This window comes from Macaca mulatta, chromosome 7 (genome assembly GCF_049350105.2).
Source record: "Macaca mulatta isolate MMU2019108-1 chromosome 7, T2T-MMU8v2.0, whole genome shotgun sequence".
In the NCBI taxonomy this organism is placed as follows: Eukaryota; Metazoa; Chordata; class Mammalia; order Primates; family Cercopithecidae; genus Macaca; species Macaca mulatta.
The window spans coordinates 177,428,315-177,453,906 of NC_133412.1; the positions used below are offsets into that span (position 1 = coordinate 177,428,315).

At 42.0% G+C, this 25,592-nt stretch overlaps 1 protein-coding gene across 2 annotated transcripts in view; it reads left to right on the forward strand.

Moving 5' to 3' along the window:
- TDRD9 (tudor domain containing 9) overlaps window positions 1-25,592 on the forward strand; it is a 126,672-nt gene that overhangs the window by 63,318 nt on the left and 37,762 nt on the right. For both annotated transcript variants that reach the window (XM_028851927.2, XM_077941899.1), the window contains exons 9-20: window positions 833-897; window positions 3,622-3,676; window positions 3,818-3,902; window positions 5,062-5,119; window positions 7,892-7,996; window positions 16,918-17,015; window positions 17,929-18,060; window positions 18,955-19,120; window positions 19,212-19,275; window positions 19,348-19,411; window positions 19,736-19,780; window positions 20,703-20,756. In XM_028851927.2, coding sequence (XP_028707760.2) covers window positions 833-897; window positions 3,622-3,676; window positions 3,818-3,902; window positions 5,062-5,119; window positions 7,892-7,996; window positions 16,918-17,015; window positions 17,929-18,060; window positions 18,955-19,120; window positions 19,212-19,275; window positions 19,348-19,411; window positions 19,736-19,780; window positions 20,703-20,756 — 991 coding nt within the window. The remainder of the gene's footprint in view (window positions 1-832; window positions 898-3,621; window positions 3,677-3,817; window positions 3,903-5,061; window positions 5,120-7,891; window positions 7,997-16,917; window positions 17,016-17,928; window positions 18,061-18,954; window positions 19,121-19,211; window positions 19,276-19,347; window positions 19,412-19,735; window positions 19,781-20,702; window positions 20,757-25,592) is intronic.

The window sequence follows — 25,592 nt, forward strand, 5'->3', positions numbered from 1 at the left end:
CGACTGGTTTACCCCTCACACCCCTTTCTCCTTTGTAGTGACTGTTCCCAGGCATTGCCTGGATTGCCATCGCATGGCTTTTCCATGGCTCCCTCCTCAGCTCGTGTTACTTCCCCAGAGAGGCCCTTCCCAGCCAGCCCTTCTGAGAGCACACCATACATATGCCTTCCCTTGGCACTGCTTATTGTGTTTCCCCAGGTGTTTCTTTTTGTCTTATTGCTAAACTGAAGGTGCCTTGCCTGTTTTATTGTTTCTTGTCTGTCTCTCCAGTTAGGATGTAAGCTCCAAAGAGCAGGGAGCTTGTCTGTCTTGTTACTGCTGTATCCTGACTACACAGAGGAGGGCTTGGCATGTAGGAAGAGCTCACAGGTTTATGGAGGAATGAAAGTTCTAAATTCACACAAAAGTAAATTTATTGACAGTAACAGGGAAGCGAGTAGATGATTTGAGATTTTGGTCTGTACAAATCCTTTCCAATAGTAGTTTGGACTCCTGAAAGTTTAAATTTTGCTTGTAGTTATTTTAAATGTTTTCTACTTTGAAGTTCCGGATTATAATAACTAAATTTCAAGGAAAACTTCTGTAGATAGTAAGTTTTGATAGGAGAAAGTATTGGGAGTCAAAAAGCTTAAGGTCCCCTGAATGACCATGGGGCCTTGGATGTTTTCTCATCTCTTTGGACTTCTGTGTTTTCTTATGTACAATAAAGAACATTACACTGGATGACCTGTAAGAGCCTTTCAGGATTAAAAGCCTGTAATATTAGGATTGTAGAGAAGCAATAGCTGTTATTAGCCTTCGTTGATATTTGTGCACATCACATTTTTACCAGGAACAAGGCCTGGTCGGGTGCCCAGTTTGTGTTGGAGCGAAGCAGTGTGTTGGTGTTTTTGCCAGGTAAGAGCATCATAATTTTGTGACTTGGAATCGTAATACTCTGGAGAGAGGCTAAGTTTCTGCCTAACAGAGATTATGAAAAGACGGTGTTCTCCACAGGACTTTGTTCTTTTTACGCTTTGAGTATGTGAACAAATGTAACTTTGAGTTTGGCTTTTTATTATAATCTTTGTATTTCTTTTTTTTTTCCTTTCCTTTCCTTTTCCTTTTTCTATATGGAGTCTTGCTCTGTTGCCAGGCTGGAGTGCAGTGGCACGATCTCGGCTCACTGCAACCTCCTTCTCCTCAGTTCCAGTGATTCTCCTGCCTCAGCTTCCCAAGTAGCTGGGACTACAGGTGTACACCACTATGCCCGGCTAATTTTTGTATTTTTAGTAGAGATGAGGTTTCATCATGTTGGCCAGGATGGTCTCGATCTCTTGACCTCATGATCTGTCCTCTGTGGCCTCCCAAAGTGCTGGGTTTACAGATGTGAGCCACTGTGCCTGGCCAACCCTTGTATTTCTAAAAGGATTTCTTATTAATAAATTATTAAGAGTTCAATTTTTTTTTTTTTATTTGAGACAGAGTCTCACTCTGTTGCCCAGGCAGGAGTACAGTGGCACAATCTCGGCTCACTGCAACCTCTGCCTCCTGGGTTCAAACGATTCTCCTACCTAAGCCTCCCAAGTAGCTGGGATTACAGATGCGCACCACCATGCTTGTCTAGAGTTCAACTTTTTGAAGACAGTCTTACCACCTTCAAAATTTCCAGTAAAATATTTGGCTTTGTTAAATTTGCATTTTACATATATGGTTATAAATGTGAGGTAACTGTCATTCGTTTGCATTGAAAGCTTATTTAGTAATAGTAAAACACGCTGTTATTGTAATACCATGAGAATCATCAGGGTAATCCTTGAGTTCCCTTCTCAGTGTTTGAGAAAACAGGCTTTTAAAATACCTTTCTGAAAAGGTGAATTTATGTTAAATTGTACTTTTTCAAAATTACTTGATTTTTAATTTAAGTGGTATAGCTTGATGAAACATTATGACAATAATTCAAATATTTTCTGTTGTAAGGTAATATATAGAGCATAAACGGATTTGTTCTTACAATAATGGAGAATGAAAAACATGCAATGAAAATAGCTTATTTAATTTTGGAATGCAACATATGAGTTTCAAACTTTTGTCATGTTTGGCTTAGGCAATAAGGATTTGTTTACATGCAGGGAACCATTAGCTGACAGTGGGGTGGTGCTGCATTTGCCTTGGAGAATATTTATCAAATGACTGCTGTGTGCATAATATTGTATTAAGGGGAAAAACATCACCAAAGTGGAGCCATGTTGATACTAGCTTAAGAATACCTAACATGAGATAAGTACTTTTTATTTTATTCCATTCGTTTTTTTAGAAAGGGTCTTGCTGTGTTGCCCAGGCTGGAGTACAGTGGTGTGACCCTGACTCACTGCAGCCTCTGCCTCCTGGGCTGAAGTGATATTTCCACCTCCCAAGTAGCTGGGACTACAGGCGTGTCCCCCCATGCCTGGCCAAAAAAATTTTTTTTTTTGTATCTTTTTGTAGAGACAGGGTTTAACTAGGTTGCCCAGGCTAGTCTCGAGCTGCTAGGCTCTAGTGGTCTCCATGAAGTGATCCATCTGCCTCAGCCTCCCAAAGTGTTGGGATTGCAGATGTGAGCCACTGCTCCTGGCTGATAAATACTTTTTACCTGCTAAACATTGCCTGAAGGAAATATTTATAAGTGATATTTTACATTTAGGGTTGCTATCTTTTTAATATGTTCATGTGAATTCAAGTTTGATAGATGTTTCTGTGTTAATTGATCTTTTGTGAACAGTTCTATGGTAGTTTTCCAGGGCTGCTGTAGCAAAGTGCTACAAACTAAATGGCTTAAAAGAGCAGCCATGTATTCTCTCCCTGTTTCGGAGGCTAGATGTTCACAGTTGGGTTGTCAGCAGGGCCATGCTCTTTCTGAGCCTCTTCCTCTTTCCAGCTCCTGGTAGTGGCCATCAGTCCCCAGTGCTCCTTGACCTGTGGCTGCATCACTCATGTGTCTGTCGTCACATGGCATTCTCTGTTTGTCTGTGCCTCTTCCCTTGTATGGACACCAGGGCCCAACCCATTCCAGTATAACTTCATCTTAACTAATTACATGTGCAATGACTCTGTTTCCAAATAACACCACATTCCGGATTACTGGGGTTGGGACTTCAGTACATCTTTTTAGGGGACACAGTTCAACCCATAACAGACTCAGATTTGAAAATCAGGGTCGGGCAAAAGTACATGCTAGCTTAGCTTTCAGCAAACAGGACGGAGGCCTGATGGAAATGGTTTAGCACATCCTCATGACCAAAACTTTACAAACGTTATTTTTTGATTGTAAAGATTTTGCATGCTCATTATAGAAAATTTAGAAAATCTGGGGGTAAAAAAGAAATGCAAAAATTACTCATACAGTTAACACCCGCAGGGAGTCACTGCTATGTAAAGGAAAACTGGAAGAACATGTTTTTTCCCTTTATTTTTGAGATACTACTAATCAATGTCACTATGTACTTTTACTTGTGTTTCTGGTATATTTAGGCAAAGAGGATAAAAAAGTCAAATGAATTGGTAGGGCCTTCTTTGAAAGATATGCCATTTTAATTTAAAAGTTGATTTCTAGCAGTAAATACAAAGATGTTTATTTCCCTCCTCCACTTTTTTCTTCCCTAGGTCTGGGTGAAATAAACTATATGCATGAACTTCTCACAAACCTGGTTCATAAAAGGTATGTTGAAAATGATACAGCTGTATTCTTCTAAATCCTTGTGTTGTTTCTGCCTTAAATAATTTTAATTATCTCAGTATTTATTTTTGTATCTCATGTATATCTATTCTTTATGGAGATTTTATTTTAGTAATTTCTTAGGTTGCAGGTCTATCCACTCCATTCAAGTGTGGCTTTAGAAGAACAGAATAATGTATTTTTGAGTCCAGTCCCTGGGTACAGAAAGGTAGGAAAACTGGGAAGACAAGTTCTAAGCACTTTAGGTAAATTTTCCTTAGAGACTCTACTCATGAAAAATATTTTCTGGGTGTCGTGGCTCATGCTGGTGTTTCCAGCACTGTGGGAGGCTGAGGCGGGTGAATCGTTTGAGCTCAGGAGTTTGAGACCAGCCTGGTAGCATGGCGAAACCGCATCTCTACAAAAAATATAAAAATTACCTGAGTGCAGTGGCACACACCTGTGGTCCCAACTACTTGGGAGGCTGAGGTAGGAGGCTTATGCCTGGCTGTTGGAGGCTGCAGTGAGCCGAGATCACACCAGTGCACTCCCGCCTGGGTGGCAGAACAAGACTCTGTCTCAAAAAAAAAAAAAGAAAAGAAAAGGAAAAAAAATTCACATTTCAGCAGTGTGTTCTGTAGTTAGTGGTTAGTCACTTAAACAAGTATTTGCCTGATGAGCCAGGTATGTTGTTTAGTTTTGTGTTTTATTTTGTAAATCAGTTTGCTAAAAAGCTAAGATTTTTTATTTTCTCAATTCAGGAATTCTGATGCCTTTTAATTCTTCTTTAGTATTTCTCTAACTTTGGGACTGTTCTGGTGTCCCTGAAACCATTCTGGTGACTGGTTAGAAGCCATATTCTAGGTCTTGCTTCAGGAGGATTTCTTTATCTCAGATGATGTGTGAATGATGGAGTTGTTTTAACAAGACCCTTCTAGAGCTGCTTGAGGTGATCGGGGGCCTGAGCTGGCAACCTCGCCCCTGGATTGCTTTGGAATCCCTAGGAGCAGCCTTGAGTGGTATTCTAGGGCCACTACAAGCTACAGCCCTTCTTCTAGAAACCTGGTTGTACCCCTGGGCAATTCCAGGACCCCTCTCCACCCTACCAAAGCTATCACCCCACCAAAGCTACCACCCCAGAAGTCAGGAACAGCTCCCTTTGCCTGTGTCTAAGCCCTTGCTGTGTTGTATGTGGCTGGTTTTCCATTCACCAGGGGCTTCTTGATCAATTGTGATGTGTATAAAATAGAAAAATGGCTAATTTTGAAATCTGAGTTCAGTATTTATATTCAGAAGCTTTAAAATAATTTTTGCATTTTCGTAAACTTTGCCTAATGATGTCCAGAATATAGTAGAAATGTCAGCTTTTTTTCTTTGATGTTTAACAGATTATTCTGTCCACCAATATTGCAGAGAGTTCTGTCACAGTTCCAGATGTCAAATATGGTAAGATACTTCTCTGTTTACCTCCTGGCATTAGCTGTAGTGCCATATTTATTGGCTTATTCACCTCACTCAGGAATTGTTCTTCTCTTCCTCCCCATCTCTCCCCGTTTTGGAAGATAGAATTGAGAAAAGTAGGTTTACGTAGTTTCTCCCATACTCTCAGTTCACCACCTCCTCCTCTGAGTGCACCATTTCATGCTTTAGGGCAAGCTGGCAAGTAGCAAGTGTTTGGGGTGTTCCCACTGGGCCTTGTGGGAAACAACTTTGGGGCTGCCAGGTGGAGTTCTGTGACTGGAGCGAGGCAGATGTGGGGAGGAACTTAGGCCATCTCAGTTCTGAAGGTTGCTTGGCAGGACACCATGTCAACTCTGGAGCAGCCCGCTTTGTCATCCCATTTTCTGTATCTGTGTCTGTGATTACTTCGTGAGATTGCTTCAGCAATGAGTTTTCTAAATTCATTAATTTATATTTGAGAACCTAACACATGTGCCAGGCACTGTTCTCAATGCTGGCAGTACAGTGGTGAATAAGACAAAGTCCAGTCCTCATGGCTGCTGCGTTCTGGTGGGAGAGAGAGAGACGCTTAGCAGGTGAAAAGGTCTTTATAATTTCAGGTACAGGTCAATGTTGTGTAGGAAAATAAATCAGGGGAAGGGGTTACAGGTACTGGGAAAAAAATGATCTTTCAGATAGGATGATGTGGAATTACCTCTTTGAGGAAGTGACATTTTAATAGAGGCCTGAATTAAATGAGGAGTGAGCCATGTGAAAAAGTGGCTGGGGTGTGGGGAATGGGTTTGAGGAGCAGCACACGGCCAGTGTGGCTGGAATGGGTAAACCAGGGCAGATGATAATGAGCAGGTGTTTTGTCTCTGTACCGGGGAAATAGCAGTAAGCAAAATAGACAGAAGCCTTTGTTCTCGTGACACTTTCAGGGGTGGGTAGATAAATACAGATATGTAGTAAGTTACATGATGGTGAGTATATGGAGAAAAAAGAGGGGGTTATTGGTTAGGGAGTGTTAGGGAAGTACCATTGAGATTGTAGGTGGAGTGACCAGGGAATGTGACAAGTCACATGCTGAAGGAGGTTAGGGAGGGAGTCAGGTCCGTACCTGGCAAAAGAGTGTTTAGAGTAGGAGAAAGCAAGAGTGTGCTTGATGGTTGTGAAACAGCACCATCAAGCGAGGAGGCCAGGGCAGCTGGACCAGTGTGAACACAGGGGAAAAGAACCTGAAGAGAGGCCTGGAGGTAGCAGGGCCGGTAGGGCCTGGTGCATCCTTTGCTGTGCTGGGCAAGATGGAGAATCCTTGGTGAGTTTTGATAACAGAAATGATATAACCTGAAGTTCACTTAACAGGATTTCTCTGGGAATAGACTAGAATGAGGCAAAGGAGATAAAAGGAAGAGAGTTAGGAGAGTGTCACAAGAATCTAGGCGAGAATCGGTGGTGTTTAGAATAGGACAGTAGCGATAGGGGACAGGAGGTGGGGGCAGATCCTAGGGAGATTCTGAAGGCAGAGCTGGTGAGGATGTGCTGAGGTGTCTGATGGAGAAATTTTGAGAGACACATTTGGTCGGCCCTCTAGATGTGTAGCCTGAGAGACTGGGAGGATGGAGGCTCCTGTGAGATGGTGAAGGCTGTGGAAGGAGCAGGGTGGGGTAGGTGAGGAGCTGAGATTTGGGCTGAGACATGTGCTAGATGTTCAGGTGGAGGTGTCTTGGAAGCAGCCGGCTGTGTGAGCTTGGAGACCAGGGCCAGGGAGCAGCTGGCGGGGGCGTCAGCTGGTGACTGGCGTTGGAAGGCAGAAACCTGGCCAAACTCTTCTGGCAGTGCACAGAGGGAAGGTAGCCCCAGTGTTTAAAGGTGGGCAATAAGAGCGGAGGGGCCTCCAGAGCAGTGGGAAGAAAGCCAGTGAGCACAGGGGCCTAGACACCCAGTAGGAAAGGGTCTTGAGGGGATGGAGTGGAAGAGTGCATCAGATGCTCATGGCAGATCAAGGAGAACCTCCCAACGGGGCTGTTGTCAGTGACCTTGACAAGGGCAGCTTTGGTGGAAGCAAGCGTCTGCTTGGAATGGGTTCAAGAAAGAGTGAGAAGAAATGAACCAAGAACTGGTGGCGGCAGACAACACTCCACAGGTGTTTTGCTGTAGGGGAGCGGAGGAAATGGGGCAGTAAGTGAAGGGGTGGCCCAGGGGAGTGAGTGTTGCTGATGGGAGATCCCCAGTGCTTTGGCTGTGTGAGGGGAAAAGGTGGGGTGGAGGGGAGGAGGCAGGCCACGGATGAGGATACTAAAGCGCAGAGACACTCGGCAGCTTATCCAGCCAGGCACACCCACGTGTACAGATGCACAGACACACACACCCATCCAGACAGACATACACATACCCAGACACCAGATCCACCCACAGGCACACAGACGCGGGATTTGAATTCTGACGGTCCCTTGCATCAGCTGCTCTCCTCTACTGCTGTTGTAATGGTGCTCTTTTGGAGAATGTTACTCTTTCGGGTGCAGTCCAGGTAGGCCTTCTTATGACACGTTGGGTCTTTACACCCAGAGACTCCCAGTACTCAGCAAGAAAGGATGTGACCACCAGCTCCCCGTCCTGGGCAGAAGGGGTGGTCAGTGCGTGGCCAGATATTTCTGCCTGTTCACTAATTCTTAAGGCTGCATGCTTCAAATGGTTTTATCACTATGCATTGTGATTTATTATGCAATGATCTCTTATTAGCATGGTGTTTATAGTCTTTTTCTTTTTAAATGGCAGTTATAGATTTTTGTTTGACTAGAACTTTGGTCTGTGATGAAGATACAAATTATCAGAGTCTGCGATTGAGTTGGGCCTCTAAAACCAGCTGTAATCAGAGAAAAGGTAAGACATTTGTGTTAAAGCACAGTAATGAGTCAGTGGTGATACAGCGGCACATTCAGGTGCTTTTTTTTTTTTTTTTTTTTCCTGAGATGGAGTCTCACTCTGTCGCCCAGGCTGGAGTGCAGTGGCGCGATCTCGACTCACTGCAAGCTCTGCCTCCTGGTTCTCGCCATTCTCCTGCCTTAGCCTCCTGAGTAGCTGGGACTACAGGCACCTGCCACCATGCCCGGCTAATTTTTTGTATTTTTTAGTAGAGACGGGGTTTCACCGTGTTAGCCAGAATGGTCTTGATTTACTGACCTCGTGATCCGCCCGCCTCGGCCTCCCAAAGTGCTGGGATTACAGGGGTGAGCCACCGTGCCCGGCCACTCAGATGCTTTTCTAAAAAATTCATTTTTTGCACTTTTTACTCAGATATTTCCTTTCTTGGAACCAGTTTTAAGTTTTTAGCAATGGCTTCTCATATTGTCAGAGTGTCCATTTAAATCCATGCTTCTCCTCTCTTCTAATGTATGAAGTCTTTGTACAAACTGGATAAACCCCATCATCCTGACACTATGTTTTTTCCCTAAAGTGAAATTAAAAAATTACTGGTGAAGAACTATGGAAACCAAGTGGATCACTTCAGTAATTTTTGATCATCTGATTTCTGTTTCACTTTGATCTTCTAGGGTTAATTTTCCTAAAGTGGTTCCACAGAGAGTTCCGGATTTGCTGCATCAGCCACACGTATCACTGGGCAGAGATGAGGGTGTAAGGTCACTTTTGGGGTCTTGGGATGCTTCGACCACAGTGGAGGTGTATTCATGACATACCTGGGACAGGTTGTTAAGATCACCTGTGGCAAGAACTGATTTCGCAGAACAACGTTCTCAGTGCAGACTGAGAAGTGGCTTATTTTTTTATTTTTAGAGAACCTTTTGAGAAGGGTAGATAAAAGACCATTTCAAGAATACTAAAATACTAAATACACCCCTCAAATAATAAAGGCAACATTGATTTAATATTTACCGTACGCTAGACATTCTTCTAAGTATTTATTAACTCATTTAATCTTCCTAGCAACCCTGTGAGGTAAGTACATACATAGTGTGTTAATTAAGATTCCCATTTCTTAGTGAAGCAGCTGAGAGGCACGGATAGTAACTTGCTCAAGATTATAGTAGGAAGTGGTGGGAATGAGGTTTGAACCCAGAAATCTGACTTTGGTCTACATTCTTAACCTTTTTGTTGTATCACCTCTCCTGAAATGACTTGCCTAGAGAGGGGTTAAGAGAATGACTAAGCAGCCGTTAAAATAGGGTCGCAGAGGCCAGGCGCGGTGGCTCACACCTGCAATCCCAGCACTTTGGGAGGCCGAGGCAGGTAGATTGCCTGAGCTTAGGAGTTCCAGACCAGTCTGGACAACATGGCAAAACTCTGTGTCTACCAAAAACACAAAAAATTAGCTGGGCGTGGTGGCGCATACCTTTGGTCCCAGCTACTCGGGAGGGTGAAGTGGGAGGATCACTTGAGCCTGGGAGGTGGAGGTTGAAGTGAGCCAAGATCACACACACTGCACCCCAGCCTGGGTGACAGAGTGAGAGCCCTGTCTCAAAAAAAAAAAAAAAAAAAAGTCACAGAGGTTCTCATCGCTTTGGAAAAACCTTATGTATTATTATAAAGTTAAGAGAAAAAAGGCTATTAAACTGTAATCACCTCACTATGTTTAACCTCCTTCCCCCTCAAACTTCCCAAAAAACTATGCTTAAAAAATGACTGGAAATAGCTGGGTGCGGTGGCTTGTGCCTGTAATCCCAGCACTTTGGGAGGCTGAGGCTGATGGATCATTTGAGGTCAGGAGTTTGAGACCAGTCTGGCCAACATGGTGAAACCCTGTCTCTATTACAAATACAATAATTAGCTGAGTGTGGTGGCACACACCTGTAATCCCAACTACTTGGGAGGCTGAGGTATGAGAATTGCTTGAACCTGGGAGGTGGAGGGTGCAGTGAGCCTAGATCACGCCACTGCACTCCAGCCTGGGCAACAGAGCAAGACTCTGTCTCAAAACAAAAAACCCTTAACAAAAAATGACTAGAAATAAATATACAAAAATGTTAAAAGTGATTATCTTTGGGTCAGTCTTGGGATTATAGGAGTTTTGTGTATCTTTTTGTATATTCAAAATTTTTATAATTAGATATTTATTATAAAATTTCTTCCTTTACAGGATATTGCAAAAGTAGTACATAGAATCCTTTGAATCCTTCTCTTACCCTCTCCTGGAGTGGGACATTTGTATAAGTACAGTCAACCAGGAAATTGACATAGTGTAACACTGTTAGACCATACACCTTTTTTCACAGTTTTCCTTGTACCTTGTGTATGGTTCTCTGCAGTTTGATCCTGTGTGTAAGTTTGTGTAACCACTACTGTGATCAGAACACACAACCGTCCTGTCCCACTGCTATGCAGGGGTGGCCCTGTGCTGCCCCTTTGCAGCCATACCTGCCCCTAATACTCTGCCTGCCAACTGGTGACCCATCTTCATCTCTGCAGCTTTGTCGTTTCCAGGATGTTGGATAAATGGAATCACACAGTATGTGACCTTTTGAAATTGTCTTTTTCCAAGACTCACCATAGTGTTCTTAGGAGCCATCTAAGCCCATACAAGCTGCATGCATGTATCAGTGGCTCATTCCTTTTTATTACTAAGTAGTATTCCACTGAACATTTACCTGTTTAAGGACATTTGAGGTTTTTCCAATTCTTGCCGTGTGAATAAAACAGCTGTGAATATTCACGTACAGGTTTTTGTGTGGCCATAAGTTTTCATTTCTCTGGTATAAAAACCCAAGAATATAATTACTGGGTCATGTGGTAAATCTATATTTAGTTTCTTTTGTTTTGTTTTGAGATGGAGTCTCACTCTGTCGCAGGGCTGGAGTGCAGTGGCGTAATCTCAGCTCACTGCAACCTTCACCTTCCGGGTTCAAGCAATTCTCCTGCCTCAGCCTCCCTAGTAGCTGGGACTACAGGCGTGCCCCACCACGCCCAGCTAATTTTTGTATTTTTAGTAGAGACTGGGTTTCACCATGTTGGCCAGGCTGGTCTCTAACTCTTGACCTCGTGATCCTCCTGTTTCAGCCTCCCAAAGTGCTGAGATTACAGGCATGAGCCACTGTGCCCAGCCTATGTTTAGTTTTATAAGGCACTACTCTTTCCATGGTGGCTGTGTCATTTTACATTCCATGAGCAATGTGTGAGATCTGTTTTTTCCATATTCTTGCCAGCACCACTGTTAAAAGAAAAATTTTGGCCAGACACGGTGGCTCATGCCTGTAATCCCAGCACTTTGGGAGGGTGAGATGGGCAGATTGCATGAGCCCAGGAGTTTGAGATCAGCTTGGACAACATGGCAAAACCCTATCTCTATAAAAAATACAAAAATTAGTCAACCATGATGGCATGTGCCTGTACTCCCAGCTACTCAGTAGGGTAAGGTGGGAGGATGGATTGAGCCTGGGAGATTGATGCAGTTGAGCCATGATTGCGCCACTGCACTCCAGCCTGTGTGGCAGTGAGATGCTGTTCTGAAAAAAAAAAAAAATTTAGACAAATTAAACTTAACAGAGTTTTAAAGAACATTTTGCAAATGGGTCTGCCTCTGAACTGGAAGAGGTTTAGAGAGACTGTGGTGCTGTTGCATGGTCAAGGAAGATTTATGAACAGAAAAAGGAAAGTGACGTGTAGAGAACAGAAGTGAATTACAGAAATGGCCAGACTGACTACAGCTGGGCGTTGGTCATCTTTGAATGTGGTTTGAGCAGTTGGTTGCCTTTGATTGGCTGAAACCCGGTGATTGGCATAAGAGTGGGTTATAGTCTGTTTGCATATGTAGTTAGGTTATAGTTTACTATGTGCAGAGAGACTTTTAGGCTGAACTTAAAATATGTAAGGAGGCATCTTTAGGCTAAACTTTTTTCTTTCTTCTCTTTTTTTTTTTTTTTTTTTTTTTGAGACGGAGTCTTGCTCTGTTGCCAGGCTGGAGTGTAGTGGCACGATCTTGGCTTACTGCAAGCTCTGCCTCCCGGGTTCATGCCATTCTCCTGCCTCAGCCTCCCGAGTGACTGAGACTTCAGGCGCCCGCCACCATGCCTGGCTAATTTTTTGTATTTTTACTAGAGATGGGGTTTCACTGTGTTAGCCAGGATGGTCTCGATCTCCTGACCTCGTGATCTGCCCGCCTCGGCCTCCCAAAGTGCTGGGATTACAGGTGTGAGCCACCGCGCCTGGCCAGCATCTATCTGCTTTTGAAAATTTTGGTTTGATTATTTTGCATTTAGTATGAGTGACTTTATTTTGGATTAGCCTGGTCTGTTGGAGCCTAGTGTATGAGTTTAGTCCAAAACAATAGTCTCTCATCATTTTGTTTAACAATTTCCTCCTTTTGGTCAGGTTTTGACTTAGGTGAAAGTGTGACCAAAACTTAGGGCTTTAGTGTCACTCTCAGTTATTGTCATTTTGGGTTTTTAGTCTTGGCATGTTATTTATGGGCTATGGTTTTTTCATGATGACACTTTTTTTTTGAGCTTTTGTTGTTTTAAGTGAAGAAGAGACTGACATTTTTATGTATTCATTTTTGAGACAGGGTCTTGCTCTGTCACTCAGGCTGGAGTACAGTGGCATGATCATGGCTCACTGCAGCCTCAACCTCCCAAGCTCAAGCAATCCTCCCACCTCAGCCTCCCGAGTGGCTGAGACTACAGATGTGTGCCACCACACCCAGCTAATTTTTTATTTTTTTGTGGAGACAGGGATCTCACTGTGTTGCCCCCCAGGCTGGATCTCACTATGCTGCCCAGGCTAGTTCTAACTTATGTTGCCCAGGCTGGATCTCACTATGTTGCCCAGGCTGAACTCAAGTGATCCTCCTACCTCAGCCTCCCAAAGTGCTGGGATTACAGTTACGAGACACCATACTCAGCCAACATTTTGTAGATGGCTGTATGTAAACATTGAAAACTTTTGAGAGAATACAGTGTACCAGGGAGACTACTATTATGACTATTAGGAGGATAATACCAAAAGTTTGGAATATGTTCTTTAGCCAGGGTTTCCATGAACCATACCAATGAAAATCAAATAGATCAAAGAATGAGTCAGATAAAGAGGCTTGCTTTTAAACAAGCAGTCCATTTACCTTCTGTTTATCTTTATCTTGAGTCGTTTTTTTTTTTTTTTTTTTTGAGATGGAGATTTGCTCTTGTTGCCCAGGCTGGAGTGCAGTGGCACGATCTTGGCTCACTGCAATCTCTGACTCCCGGGTTCAAGTGACTCTCCTGCCTCAGCCTCCTGAGTAGCTGGGATTACAGGCGCATGCCACCACGCCCGGCTAATTTTTTGTATTTTTAGTAGAGATGGGGTTTCACTATGTTGGCCAGGCTAGTCTCGAACTCCTGACCTCAGGCAATCCACCCGCCTCAGCCTCCCAAAGTGCTGGGATTATAGGCATGAGCCACCGCGCCTGGCCTAACTGATGCTTTATAATGCCTGATGTATTTATCTATGTATAATAAGTAGTGTCAGCAACTTTTTTTTCCCCAATCTAGCCAGTAAGTAATCTAGAGAAATTTTATTACCTAGCACAACTTTAGCAAGAGAATTTAAAGAAGTCTGTTGTGTAATCATAGGCTTTGTAGTAGAATCTATTCTAGAGCCTCTTAGGAGTGATGCATTTTTAGTTATTGTCTTATTTACTCTAAACCGTGGGAAAAGAGACCTAACAAATGACGTCTATCTAGAAGGGTAAAGGCCTCTTGGCAATGTTTTCTTTAACCTATGATGTAGGTCAAGAGAGATGAACCAATGGTTTGTTTCTGATTATGGATTAACAAAGGTACTATTAAAATTTTTTATATCTACCCTTTGTCTTTTGTTTATTAAGGCATAAGATAGTCCATGGGTAGGGTTGGCTGTAAAATCTTTTACCAATAAAAGTATACCCCATGAGTGTATATAATAACCTCTTTTTTTAGGGAAGTTACTGTATGCATTATTGTTTATAGAGGCAGAAGCAAGGGGAAGAATAAGAGGTTGGAGTGTCACGATAGAGAAGTCTTAATTTGTGATCTTGGGAAAGCTGCTCACATCTGGGATGTTGTCTGCTTTTGGGGAGAAGCTTTTTTGGTCAGCTTTACCTTGAGGTTTCTAATGGGTGTATAGTTTTTAAGAGTCTGGAGGGGCACTTTTAATTTGTGAGGTTATGCACTTAAGCTTTGAGATCCCACAGTTTTGTAATGTGGGTGGCAAGGACAGTCTTTTTCTGATGATGTTTTTAGAAGAGTCAATCTCTGGGTTTTAGATCGTGAAGTATTTGATTGTCCTTAGTTGGTGGACCATGAAAAGCTTTTTTTTACCTGGTGAAAATATATTTTGGTATAATGCATTAAAGTCTTGTGGCATTTAGTTATACTAGAGTTTAGTAGCAGAAGATACATGAGACTCTATTATCAGGTGCATAGAGGCCTTTTAGTGACTATTTTATAAGGGATTACCTTCTGTTTTTTACTGAAGTGGATTTGATTGTCTTCAATCTGTAATTCCTTTGACTATGACAATCTAGTTAGTTTTTTCTAATGCTATTGTATCTGTAATACTTTAACTGTTTTATAACTTGTCTAGTGAAACAAGCACTTCTGTCACTAGAGATTTTTTTATGAATGACCCATGAGAGAACACATTTTCTAGTAACCTATTTGGAATAATTTCAGTGGACTTTGGATAATAGGGGTGGTGATCCCTAGTTTTTGGCATCTGGCCCTGAGGTGATTAAGGCAGAGGAATATTGCCTCCTGGGTGCACCGGTCCATACAGAGGACGGAGGATGTATGGCTGTGGTTGGTTAGTTTTACATATCAAAGACTTGTTCCTGGCTGGGCCCTTTGCTCTAAGAATTGGCTAGTCTTGGGAGGGGCAGTCTCACCCCAGCCAGAAAGGTTTTTAAAAATACCAAAGCATCATGCTATACAGAAAATAAAAAGTATTTAGAATATAAATTGCATTTGCATTTTTGTAAAGAAAATCACTTGCATGTGCTTGCTCTTGCTGTTTCTGGGTTCTTGGTTCTGTCCCATTGCTCTTTCTCTTTCCCTCCACCGGCACTGTACTGCCTTGATTACTGTAGAAGAAGTTGTTATATCAAACAGAGTGATTCTTCGTACTTTATTCTTCATTTTCAAAATGGTTTTCAATATTCGAAGTCCTTGGCCTTGCCAGGGAGATTTCAGAATAAGCTTGTTTATAGATACCAAAGAAGTTTCGTGCTTTTGATAGGAATTATGTTAAACCCATAGATGAATATGTGGAAAATTGACATAGTGACTATGTTGAATCTTCCAATCTCTGAGTACTATATGTGTTTCTGTTTATTTAGCCATCTTTGGTTTCTTTCATCGGCAGTGTGTAATTTTCAGTGTATAGATCCTGTATGTGCTGTGTTAAATTTTTGCCTCAGTATTTCATTTGACTTAGAGTGATTGTAAATGACATTGTGTTTCTTTTTTTTTTTATTTATTTATTTATTTTTAATTTTTAATTTTTTATTTTTTTATTTTTTTTAGGCGGAGTCTCGCTCTGTCGCCCAGGCTGGAGTGCAGTGGCCAGATCTCAGCTCACTGCAAGCTCCGCCTCCCGGGTTTACGCCATTCTCCTGCCTCAGCCTCCCGAGTAGCTGGGACTACAGGCGCCCGCCACCTCGCCCGGCTAGTTTTTTGTGTATTTTTAGTAGAGACGGGGTTTCACCGTGTTAGCCAGGATGGTCTCGATCTCCTGACCTCGTGATCCACCCGTCTCGGCCTCCCAAAGTGCTGGGATTACAGGCTTGAGCCACCGCGCCCGGCGACATTGTGTTTCAATTTCGGTTTCCATATGTTCATTACTAGTATCTGGACATGTGATTGATTTTTGTGTGTTGATCTTGTATCCTGCGTCTTTGCTGAATTCACTTATTAGTTCTCGGAAGGCTTTTTTTGGGTGTTTGTTTTTGTAATGTCTTGGGATTTTCTTAAATCATCCTGTCATTTGCAAATAAGGTGGGTGGTGGTGGAGGAAGAAGCCCAGATTCTCCACAGTCTCCTGGCAGTGAGGAGGATGCCTGGGAAGGCAGACAGGGCAGCAGGGGACAGGATCCAGATCCCCGTAGGTGGGGAAGGAATGGTTTTTGGGTTGCCTCATTTCTTTTAAAGCTGCATTTTAAGACTCCCTCCTACCCCTCCCTCCACTCGCTCTCCTTGGACAATTTTATTACGTGTTAGGATAAAAGAGTTGCTACTTCATAGGTGATAGAGTCACAAGAGAGTAACAGTTTATGTCATGGTCTCCGTGGGCCAGCCTTGGTTCTGAGCCTTCTGCTTGTTCCTCACTCGGTCACGTAATGTGGTGTGGCTGACAGCTGGGAGGGTGCTTTGCAGTGGGGCGAGGATGGGTGGGTAGCAGAAGCCATTGGAAGCACAAGCTGTTGAGACAGCCTCCTTGATGGCATCGTAGGGCCTGTCGCTAACCTCGTGACTTTCTATTATGAACTGTGCATTTTCCAGAAGGGTGTACTTGGTTTCTGTCGCATATTGGGCCAAGGTTGTCTTCTTCAGAAATATGCATTAGATTTGATAATATTGGTCACTGAGTAGAAGTCAGCATTTAGTCTTGTTCTAATTTATTCTAACTTTTTAGGATAGTCATTCTTATTTAGAATAACATTTAAAATAAGAATAACTTATTAAGAATACACTAACATATTCTAAAGGTGTTACTGACATGGTCTAGTAGAAGACACTTAAGGCTTTGCTTAATTAATATTTAATGACTGTTTAAAAATACATCTTCATGGTGATGTTAAAGTAATTAATGCCAAATGCTGTTTGCACATCTTTCCTTTGAAGGCCGTGCTGGACGAGTGTCTAGAGGGTACTGTTACCGGCTGGTACACAAGGATTTCTGGGACAACTCCATCCCTGATCATGTTGTTCCTGAGATGTTGGTAATTCACTTTGGTCATTGTCAAAATTATTTATTTATTTATTTATGAGACGGAGTCTTGCACTGTTGCCTGGGCTGGAGTGCAATGGCATGATCTTGGCTCACTGCAACCTCCGCCTCCCGGGTTCACACGATTCTCTTGCCTCAGCCTCCCAAGTAGCTGGGATTACAGGCGCACACAGCACCACGCCCAGCTGATTTTTTGTATTTTTAGTAGAGACGGGATTTCACTATGTTGGCCAGACTGATCTCGAACTCCTGACTTCGTGATCCGCCCGCCTGCCTTGGCCTCCCAAAGTGTCAAAGTTGATAGTTTTACCAAACAGTCTAAGTAATATAATTTCTAGTGTCATCTAATTTTGGTTCCAGAAAAATCCTTGTCTTGCCACATTCCCCCTCACTCACAGTCCGGGCTCACAATTGATTATGCATCAGGCTACTGTCTAGGGCGTTACCCACATTTCATAGTTTTAATGAGAGGATGTTTTCTGGTATCTGTGGGCTCTATAATAGGATTGTCTTTAAATGCTGCTGTTTTCTGTGTCCCTTTATAATGAGTAATTGTGGGATCAGCTTTTTTCCTTCCTCTTTTTCTGTGTCTCTCCCCTTCTTTTGTCCTCCTTCTCTTTTTTTTTCTTTCCCTCTCCTTGCTTTCTTGCTCTCCCACTTTTCAGCGCCTCTTTTCCTTCTCTTTTTGCTTCCTTCTTTCTCTCCCCATCTTTGTCTTTTTCTGTCTCTCTCTCCTGTTCTTTCTCCTTCTCTCTCCCCTCTCTTCTCTCCCTCCCTCAATCCTCTCCATTTTTTCTTCTCCTCTCCTTCTCTCCTCCTCTTTCCCTCTGAAGCACTGGTTATGTGAATCGGCTAACTGATTTAGTTATGTTGTTATTTCTAATCTCAGGCTTGGTTCTTTTCAGCGTTGTCCATTAGGAAGCACAATCTTGAAAGCGAAATTACTCGACATGGGTGAGCCGAGAGCTCTGCTGGCCACTGCCCTTTCCCCGCCTGGTCTGAGTGACATTGAGCGCACCATCCTTCTACTAAAGGAGGTAGGACTGCCTGATGGTTAGTACTGTTGGCATCTATAGAGCTCTGTTCTACTGCAGCTCCCTCAGTCTCTGCCTCACTTTCCCACTAACTCTGTTCCTCAGCCTCCTTCTGGCTTTCTTCGTCCATTCCTGGAAACCCTGCTCTTCCTACTCAGGATTCTTTGACTGCACACCTGACTCATACTCTGCCCTTTGAACTTGTAACCAAGGCCTTGGTACAAGCTGTATCCTAGTGTATATATTGTGCTGGGGCTCTGGACGTTCTGCTTCTGACCTTTGAAGTGGAGGATGCCTCTGGTGTTTTACCTTCTCTATTGTGATTGATTGATTAACTGGGTCTTGCTTTGTTGCCTAGGCTGGAGGGCAGTGATGCAATTATGGCTTACTGCAACCTCAAACTCTGGGCTCAAGTGACCCTCCCACTATGGCCTCCCAAGTAGCTGAGACTGAGGTGTGAGCCACCACACTTGGCTTCCTTTAATAAAAAAATTTGATAACTCCTTGGGTTTCTATGAACAACACTGTGTCAAGTTAAGGAAGTTTTTCCCCATACATAGTTCAGTAAGGTTTTGTCGACAGTGGCAGCTGGGAGATCCTTCACTTAGTACCGTGCATGCTGTATTTGTTCAAGAGTGAGGTGAGTAGACTTTTGTGAAAGTCCTTTAGTGTTACCTCCTAGGATCATACTTTAAAAAAAAATAGTAAAATGTGTTCTAAGTTTCAAGGGAAAATTTAAAAAGTTTTTTTTGGTAGCATATCAGCCTTTCATAAATTGACTTAGGGTCTTATTCACCAAAATGTGGTCTTCGTTTCCTGTTTTGGACTCTCCACCTTAAGGGGAAAAAGTATGAGTAAGTCAGTGCTTGCTAATAACACTAATTTTATTGTATGAAGGTTGGAGCACTTGCAGTGAGTGGGCAGAGAGAAGATGAAAACCCCCATGACGGTGAATTGACCTTCTTAGGAAGAGTTTTAGCCCAACTTCCTGTAAATCAGCAACTTGGTAAACTCATAGTCCTTGGACATGTATTTGGATGTCTAGATGAATGTCTTATTATAGGTAAGTGTGAGAACAAATACATGCTAATGGGAAGTTTATATAACACCACTCTCACAATCTTACATTCTTCTTGTTTATTTTTTATGGTTAGCGGCAGCTCTTTCTTTGAAGAATTTTTTTGCAATGCCTTTCCGGCAGCATCTCGATGGATATAGGTACTGAACGTTCATATTTTAAAGTGTCACTGTATTTTAATGGTATTGAATGACACCGTTATCTGTTTGTAGGAACAAAGTGAATTTCTCTGGCAGTAGCAAGAGTGACTGCATTGCACTTGTTGAGGCATTTAAAGTAAGTTTTCTGTTGTGTAAACCATGAAAGCAGCTACCACAGATTGTTAGTACATTTTCATACCACAAACGTATGAGGTAGAGAGAGACAATGTTTTATCTTGTGAAAGTATTATCGGGGTTATTGGTGTCCAATGTTAAATTAACTGTGCTGGAAGAAGTAGGTGAGATGGAAATCCAATTTTATGAAATTGATTGAAAAAAATTAAATTTGTACATTTTTATGTTGTAAATTTTCAACATACAGTTGAAAAGTTGAGATTGGACTTAAAAAAATTCAGTGAGCCAACACATTATTTTGAAACTTTGGATCATTTATTTTCAGACATGGAAGGCTTGCAGACAGAGAGGGGAGCTGCGATACCCAAAGGTTGGTGAGCCCTTTCTAGCTGCTTTCTAGATGGCTGGGAGTGATGAGAGAAAGACTCTGTCTTGGCACAGTCATGGCATGTGAATCATGATGTGCCGCCTGCAGCTGGAGTCGAGGTCACTGTAGACAGTGCTCGCACGACTGTCCCAAGAGTGGCAGGCCATAATCTCTGCAGACTGGTCCTTTTGCTTCCATCGCTTCTCAGGAGGCCGCTTGCTCTCAGTCCTATGTTGGAGCTGTGCTGCTTGTTTCACAGCCCCACATTGTACTGAGCTTGCCGTGGTGTCTGTAGCCTCTTTGGCTGTGAGTATTTCATAGCTGTGGGTGCTGGCTTGGACATGTCAGTTCAAAATTGAAAGCCATGTGGCTGCTGTTTCTGTTTTCAGCTCTTTTAGATAATGGGCTTAAAAGAAATGTAATCTGTTACCCTCCATTTTATTCTTTTTTTTTTTTTTGTCAGGCTTTGTTCTTCTTCTAAACTTATTTGGTTCAACAGACTGTTTACAGGTCTGCTGTTTCTGTGTTGAGATTTGCTGTGCCTAGATAGATCTCTACTAATACGTATATGAGTTAGCTGTTTAAAGTCTTTTAAAGACTCAGCTGTATTATTTTTCTTGTTGGTATATAATTTGTCAGACATCTTTTTTCGAGATAATCAAGTTATGTCTACCTTTAATTTTTGAGACAGGCGAACTCAGAAGAGTTTCTGTATCATGTTTATGGTTGAGTATTATGCTCTCTGGCTTCAATGTAAAATTGGATGTACCTGGAGAGGGAGTGCCACGGTCAACTTGAGTACATGTTTAATAGCTCAGTAATTTACATTAATTATTAAATTTTTGGATGAAACGTATTAAACTAGCTAAATTCAGCTCTAATTTATTACCTTAATATTGAGTATTCTGCTTTTATATATTTAAAGGATGAACTTAATTGGGGACGGTTAAATTACATTCAAATCAAGAGAATTAGAGAGGTAAGTTAAATTTTTTGACCAAATGGATGCAAATAAAGTTGACTTATAAAGTATTTGTTAAGTAACAACAGTACATGGGTAGTAATGAGTATTTCAAGAAGTGTATTTCCTGCCTGTTTTCAACTTTAGTAGGAGTGTCTCTTTCACCTTTCAGTAGAACTACTTAGGTTTCTAATAAATACTCCTTTTCAAGTTAAGGAATATTTTTTCCCTATACATAGTTTAATGAGGAATGGTTGTATAATCTTGTTGTATTGTCTTTTCAGTATCTGTCAGGATAAACAGATTGTGTGTGGTGCTCACACCTGTAGTCCCAGCTACTGGGGAGGCTGAGGTGAGAGGTTTGCATGAGCCTGGGAGGTAGAGGCTTCAGTGAGCGGTGATTGCACCAGTATACTCTAGCCTGGGTGACAGAGTGAGAGTCTGTCTTGAAAAAGAAAAAGATAAACATATGGTGTTTTAATTTTTAACCTACTAATACAATCTTGCATTGCTTAATGACAGGAATACATTCTGAGAAATGAGTAATTACATGGTTTTATCCTTGTGCAAACAGCATAGAACATACTTACACAGACCTAGATGGTGTAGCCCGCTACCTGGGCTGTATAGTGTAGCCTGTGGCTTCTAGGCTGCAAACCTGTACAGCATGTGACTGTATTGAACACTGTAGGCAATTACGACAAAATGGTAAGTATTTCTGTACCTAAACATAACTAAACGTAGAAAAGGTACAGTAAAAATATGGTTATAAAACAGGGTTTCCCAACACCTGGGCCATACTCTCCTTGTGAGAATATAACTAATGCCAGATCTGAGGTGGAACAGTTTCATCCTGAAACCATCCCCACCCTCTCCGGTCTGTGGAAAAATTGTCTTTCATGAAACTGGTTCCTGGTGCTAAAAAGGTTAGGGATCACTGGTATAAAAGATAAAAATGGCGTACCAATATAGGGAGCTTACTGTGAATGGAGCTTGCAGGACTGGAAGTGGCTCTGGGTGAGTCAGTGAGTCAGTGAGTGAGCTGTGAGGGAATGTGGAGGCCCAGGATATCACTGCACATGACTGTAGACTATAAACACTGCAGACTTGGGCTACACTAAGTTCATAAAATTTTTAAAAAAATTAATTGTGACAATATAACTTTTTTAACTTGATAAACTTTTTAATTTTTTAAAAACTTTTTGGCTCTTATAATAACACTTAGCTTAAAACACAAACACATTGTACAGCTATGTAAAAATATTTTCTTTATATCCTTATTCTATAAGTTTTTATCTATTTCCTTATTTATTTGGTTTTTGAGATAGGATCTCACTCTGTTGCCCAGGCTGGAGTGCAATGGCATGATCACAGCTCACAGAAGCCCTGACTTCCTGGGCTCAAGCAATTCTTCTGCTTCAGTCTCTGCAGTAGCTGGAACTACAGGCATATGTCACCACTCCTAATTTTTTTCTTTTTTTTTTTTTTGAGATGGAGTCTTGCCCTGTCACCCAGGGTGGAGTGTAATGACGCCGTCTCGGCTCACTGTAACCTCCGCCTCTTGGGTTCAAGCAATTCTCCTGCCTCAGCCTCCCAGTTAGCTGGGATTACAGGTGCGCATCACCACGCTCGGCTACTTTTTTGTATTTTTAGTAGAGACGGGGTTTCACCATGTTGGCCAAGCTGGTCTCAAACTCCTGACCTTGTGATCTGCCTGCCTTGGCCTCCCAAAGTGTTGGGATTACAGGTGTGGGCCACTGTGCCTGGCCTAATTTTTTTTTATTCTTTATTTTTTTGTAGAGACAGAGTCTCACTTTGTAGCCCAGGCTGGTTTTATCTATTTTTAAAAATAATTTTTATTTGTTAAACTTTTTTGTTAAAAACTAAGACACACATACACATTAGCCTAGGCATACACAGAATCAGGATCATCACTATCACTGTCTTCTACCTCCACATCTTGTCCACTGGAAGGTCATCAGGGGCAGTAACACATGGCGCTGTCATCTCTTACAATGTAAGAATGCTTTCTCCTGGATACCTCCTGAAGGACCTGCCTGAGGCTGTTTTACAGTTAACTTTTTTGGTTTGTTTCCTTTTTTTTTTTTGCTGCTGCTGCTGGTTTCAAGACATGTGAAGTTTTTTTTTTTTTTTTTTTTAAATAAATAGGAGTATATACTCTGAAATAGATGGTATAGTATGATAAATCCTTAAGCCAGTAACATAGTTATTTATTGTCGTTATCAAGTACAATTGTCCCTTGGTATATAAAGGAGGGTTGGTTTCAGGACCCCTGTATACCAAAATTCATGAATACTCATGTCTTGCAGTTGGCCTTGTGGAACCCATGTACACGAATAGTCGGCCTTCCATATACTCGGGCTTGCATCCCTTGAATACTGCATTTTTGATCCGCATTTGGTTAAGAAAAACCTGCATATAAGTGGGCCCTCACTGTTCAACCCCATGTGGTTCAGGGGTCAACTGAAATGTACTGTATGTATTGGATGTGCTAGACTTTCGTATGATTGGCAGCACGGTAGGTTTGTTTACACCAGCATCACCACAGACACATGAGTACACGTGGTGCACTACAATAGCTATGATGTGACCAGGCAACAGGAATTTTCTAGCTCTGTTACAGTCTGATGGGACCACAGTTCTATATGTGTCCATGGTTGACTGAGACACTGCTGTGTGGTGCATGACTTATACATGAATACATGATGGATTTCCCACTGTTGACCCAACCACGTGTTCTCAGAATAAACTCTGCTTGTTTGTAATCTTTTCTCCCAAAACATTGCTGGGTTCTGATTGCCAATATTTTCTCTAGAATTTTTGCCTCTGTATTTATAAGTGAAATTGGCCTTTGGTTTACGTGTGTGTGCATGTGTGCGCATGTGCATGCACAACACTATCAGATGCTGGTGTCGATACCACCCTGGTAGGACGAACCTCTTTCTGTGTCCAGGAACCATTTTAATCAGTAGTTTAATAACTAGAAATGTATTTCCTACGTATTTGATAGAACGCATTCAAAAACACCTTTGGGATTAGTGCCTTTTTGAGGGATCAGTTTAACAAAATATTTTCAATATCCCTGGGAGTTATTGATCCATTCTGGGTTCTAATTCTTCTGGAGTCATTTTTGAGGAGTTACGTCTTTCATTCAGGTACCCATTTAATCCAGATCATGAAGTTTATTGATGTATAGTTACACGTAATTTTTGTTATTTCAAATTCATGTCAAATGGTAACACCTTTCTTGTTCTTATTATTGTGTATTTGTGTACTCTCACCGTTTCTTGATTATATTTGTATATTCAGGGAGTCCCTGAGACCATCCTCAGGTTCACTGATTGGCTAGAAGGACTCGCAGAAGTAGAAAAGCTGTTATGCTTATGCTTATGATTTATTTTAGCCAAAGGATATGGATTAAAGTCGGCAAAGGTTTAAAAAAAAAAAAAAAAAAAAAAAAGGCCGTGGGAGGAGCCCTGGAGAGACCAGGTGCAGGCTACCAAGTGTTCTTTCCCAGTAGAGTCTTATGGACAGCGATTAATTCTCAGCCGCAGTGTGCAACGGCAGGCATGAAGTATTGCAACCAGGAAGCTCCCCTGAGCCTTGGTGTCCAGGGTTTTTATTGAGCATTGGTTATGTAGGCCTAGAGTACCCATGTGGCTGACCTTAGTTACTCAGTCTTCAGTCCCTCCAGAGGAAACTGTTACCCTACGGCCCAAGGCCCCACCATAAATCACATTCTAGCGTAAACTCTTTTGTGTGGCCCAAGGCCCCAGGTAAGCATAGATACTCTTATTAGGGAGGATAGGAGTCCCTGGAGGCTTGGCAATGACCTTTCAGGAGCTGGGCCAGGGCCAAACCTTTCTCTGGAATGTGGGTGGTCTGGACAGCCAGGCCTGCTGGATTACTCCTTTACTGCACAGTCTGCAAGATTCCTTTGTGTTCCTGTCTTTTCAGAGAGCTTACTCTTAGTTTCATTTGTCGGTTTTCTTGTCTGTGTTTTTTGGGAGGGAAGGAATAGGTGGGGGATTCTAAATCATTGCTTTTTGTTTTTTTTCCATTAATTTAGTTATCCTGTGACTTTTAGTTTACTTGAGTCTTTCTGAAATTAATATTTAATATTAATAATAATATTTTCAGTCTTTCTAATTAAAAACATTTAAGGCTATGAATTTTATTATGAGCAGCTTTAGCCACATCCCACTGATTTTTGAGATTCCTGTATAATTTCTTTTAGTGTTGGTTTTCTCTCTGACTAAAGAGTTTATTTTTATTTTTTAGAGACAGGGTCTTTGTCTCCCAGACTGGAGTGCAGTGGCATGACCATAGCTCACTGCAGCCTCAAACTCCTGGGCTCAAGCAATCCTTCTGCCTCAGCCTCCCAAAGCTCTGAGAGGTGTGAGCCACCATGTCCAGCCCTGAAATGTTTTTAAATATCATTTTTTTCTTGTTAATTTCTGATTTTATTGCTTTTAAGTATAGAAAGTGGCGTAGTCTTGGTTTTTAATTCGTTCAGTTACATGTGATTACAGTCACATGAAAGAGTTCCATCCCTCAGGGGTACAGAGGTGAGCGTCTGAGTGTACTCTCCCTTGCTTCCCATGTCCCAGGCTTTTCCTTGCTCCACAGAGATAGTGGCTGCTAAGTTTTTCTGTCCTTTCAATTCTTTTTAGTTGTTATTTCCCCCAGTTATGTTCACACTTGTAACTGTGTTCTTTTTGTAATTGCGATAATTTTGTGGTGACTTAATTTATGGTCAGTTCGTAGGTATTTGGAATTGTGTATTTTCACATGTGTACATTAAAGTTTGACATTGTGTGTGAAACAGTTTTT